Source organism: Acanthisitta chloris, unplaced genomic scaffold (genome assembly GCF_000695815.1).
Source record: "Acanthisitta chloris isolate BGI_N310 unplaced genomic scaffold, ASM69581v1 scaffold30661, whole genome shotgun sequence".
NCBI lineage: Eukaryota > Metazoa > Chordata > Aves > Passeriformes > Acanthisittidae > Acanthisitta > Acanthisitta chloris.
The window spans coordinates 24002-26931 of NW_008654821.1; the positions used below are offsets into that span (position 1 = coordinate 24002).

General features: G+C 44.4%; 1 protein-coding gene across 1 annotated transcript in view; it reads left to right on the forward strand.

Moving 5' to 3' along the window:
• Nucleotides 1-2009, forward strand: part of LOC103810773 (glypican-4-like) — a gene marked incomplete at its 3' end in the record, with an annotated part of 14312 nt that extends 12303 nt beyond the window's left edge. Inside the window, exon 2 of the mRNA XM_009083691.1 lies at nt 1618-2009. Coding sequence (XP_009081939.1) covers nt 1618-2009 — 392 coding nt within the window. The remainder of the gene's footprint in view (nt 1-1617) is intronic.
• Between the last annotated feature and the right edge of the window lie 921 nt (nt 2010-2930).

Below are 2930 nucleotides of genomic sequence, written 5' to 3' on the forward strand. Positions count from 1 at the left end.
CAATCTCCTCTTCCCTGGATCATTTCTCTTGTGCTCCTAAGAGGCTGCATTATATACAGCCATGTCAGGCACTGAACCCCATGACTTTGTTCATCAGGAACTCCAAGAATGTTTCAGTTTTTCCAGAAAATGTTTTCTGTGTTAGGCTTTGTTTGTACTGGAGCACTTTGAAGACGAAAATCTGAACTTCAGCATAGTTTTAATGTCTTTTAACAAGGTTTAAATTCACACTGGGCCAAAATATTTCCCCCTCCTCCTTCTAACAACTTCTGGCTCTAAACATTGCTCCTTTGAGGATTTAAAAAACCGCAGAGGCATGTTTTATTAAAAAATATTTATTGAATATGAGTCACAGAAAAGCAGAGGTCAGAATCCTCAATTGCTGGTGGCATGCATAAAATAATATGCTTTCTTGCCTGCGCTGTGTGTAGCAGTGGAGAGGCTGCACCCATGACCCAGGGTGCTGGTGTTCCCTGCGGGGCTGGAGCAAGCAGGCAGCAGCACTGCTGGCATGGGACGGTTTGTCCTGGCAGCACCTACCCTTGGTCTCCTTAGCTCCTGCCAAAGGCCACATAGCATAGAGTTTGGTTCCAAAATGCCCCAAATGCTTTGTGCCTAGTGGACCCCTCCCCTATTTTTTATTTGAACTCATCTATGCCAGATCTCCAAGGCAAAGGTTTTGTGGCAGGGTGGGTTGTCCTTAGACCCACATGCCCAGACATTGGTGGCATGGTCTTGTTTGGGGCACATTCCTTAAACTGCATCTGACATGCCAGATATCATCAGGTCAACTGGTTATTGGTCTTGGAGGTGTATGTGGCACTTCGGCAGCGGCTGCTCTCTGGGCTGTCTGGTCCTCCCAGAGTGTGAACCAAAGTGAGGATTTGCTTTTAGAATGATAGAAATCCCAGGGGCTCCCATCTGTCCTTTGTCAGCTGAAAAATCTCTTGTTCTTGTGGCAAGTGTTTAGCCCTTGGATTTTGAGCAAATTCTGGCATAATTTGGTGGGTCTTAGCACTGCCACAGATATCTGAAGCCCTGTCTGCAATCAGGACCAATTAGGTAATTAGAGACAGGCCCAGCCGTGGGACATGACAAACTTGCAGGATGGGAGAAAGAACCTGCAGGTAGATTTTTGGATTAATTTTTAAAATGTATTAACATTTTTTAATTTTTGAGGCTGGTTTATGATCATCTTAAAAAATGAGTTGTCAGGAACTGAAAATAAAGACCCATTTTGTGCAACACATCTGTTTAACAAAACCATCTTTTTTGTGCTTTGAAATTACTTCTTTTAAGATTGCTGAATGGAAATGTAAGAAAGTGGCACTTATTTTTGGTCTTTTTGCTGAATTTTGTCACACAATTCAGATTTGTATCAAAAGAGATTTCACTTATGCAAGTCTTCCAATCTGGTGATATGTTGGTGGGGGGAGGTTAGTTTATTTTGAGATACAGAGGTTGTTTGAAATTTTTTAGGGAGTCCTTTAACCTTCCATTTCATTTGGCCTGATGGTCTTGTGAATTTTCCAGTTAAGCAATGGCAGTGGTCATAGAAGTGTGCAAACATATAACTCAATGCCTGTGTTTACCATATCTTCTCTTCCTCTTTTCTAGAGTTCTTCAAAGAACTTCTCGAAAATGCTGAGAAGTCACTGAATGACATGTTCGTGCGGACATATGGCCGATTGTACATGCAGAACTCGGAGCTGTTCAAGGACCTCTTTGTGGAGCTGAAGAGGTACTACGTGGGCGGCAATGTCAACCTGGAGGAGATGCTCAATGAGTTCTGGGCGCGCTTGCTGGAGCGCATGTTCCGGCTGGTCAACCCCCAGTACCACTTCACGGATGAGTACCTCGAGTGTGTCAGCAAGTACACGGAGCAGCTGAAGCCCTTTGGGGATGTGCCACGGAAGCTCAAGCTACAAGTGACGCGAGCCTTCGTGGCCGCTCGCACCTTCGCACAGGGTCTCGCCGTCGCAAGGGATGTTGTCAGCAAAGTGTCTGCGGTGAGCTCCGTCTTGTGTTTGCCCCCATGTCCTATGGGCTCATGATGGGTAGCATCTTTCCCTGTTGTTCTGGCTTGTACCTAAAGGTGTTGGTGGTAGTTGTGTGCAGGTGGGACCAAACTCCGCCTATGTAGGCTGTGCTGCTGTGTGATAGAGTCACGTTCTGGTGGCACCACCATCCAGTACTGCAGCCCAGCAGCAGGGATGTTCCCCCAATGGATGATTTTCTCCTGTCTAAGGAATAGCAACAGCAGGAAATTAAATACCTCCTGCAGTGGAAATAACCATGCTTGCTTGTGTAATGGATGCATCTTTCTAATACTGCCTTCAAATTACAGTGAGTCATGGATGCTACAGGCATCTATTATGGAGCAGCTGGTGATCTGCTCCTTGCTCCTGGGCACAGGAAGAGGCAGTTTGCATGAGCAGTACTTCTGTGTTAACAGTAAGCTGGAGCCATATGCACAGGAGAGAAGCCAGTTGTGCTTGGTGCCACACATACAGCACAAGTTAGACCTCAGACTTTTATGGTAAAGTCACTTTTTTGGGGCATCAAACAGATGTGATGTGTTGGTCACTTAAATGTTTACCTCCCTCTTCATATAAATCACTTGGGAGTTGTTTAAGTGGGATGATTTTTTTTTTTTAAGATGAGATTTGTCTTTAATTTTAGTCTGAGTTGTATGGTATAGGGAACTGTCAACAATCCCCTTGAAGTGATTATGTAAGATAGCAAATATTAGCTATTTCCTTTTAACAAGGTCAGCTCGCTTCCTGTGTGCTGTAGAAGATTTATTGTAATCATCTAATTGGGCAGAGTTTACTTTCTCTCTACCTTGTTACGAAGCAATAAAATGCAAGGCTAAAAGAGCAGGCAGGAGTTTGTATCGCCCTATGTGCCAGGAAAAGAGAAAAAAGAAA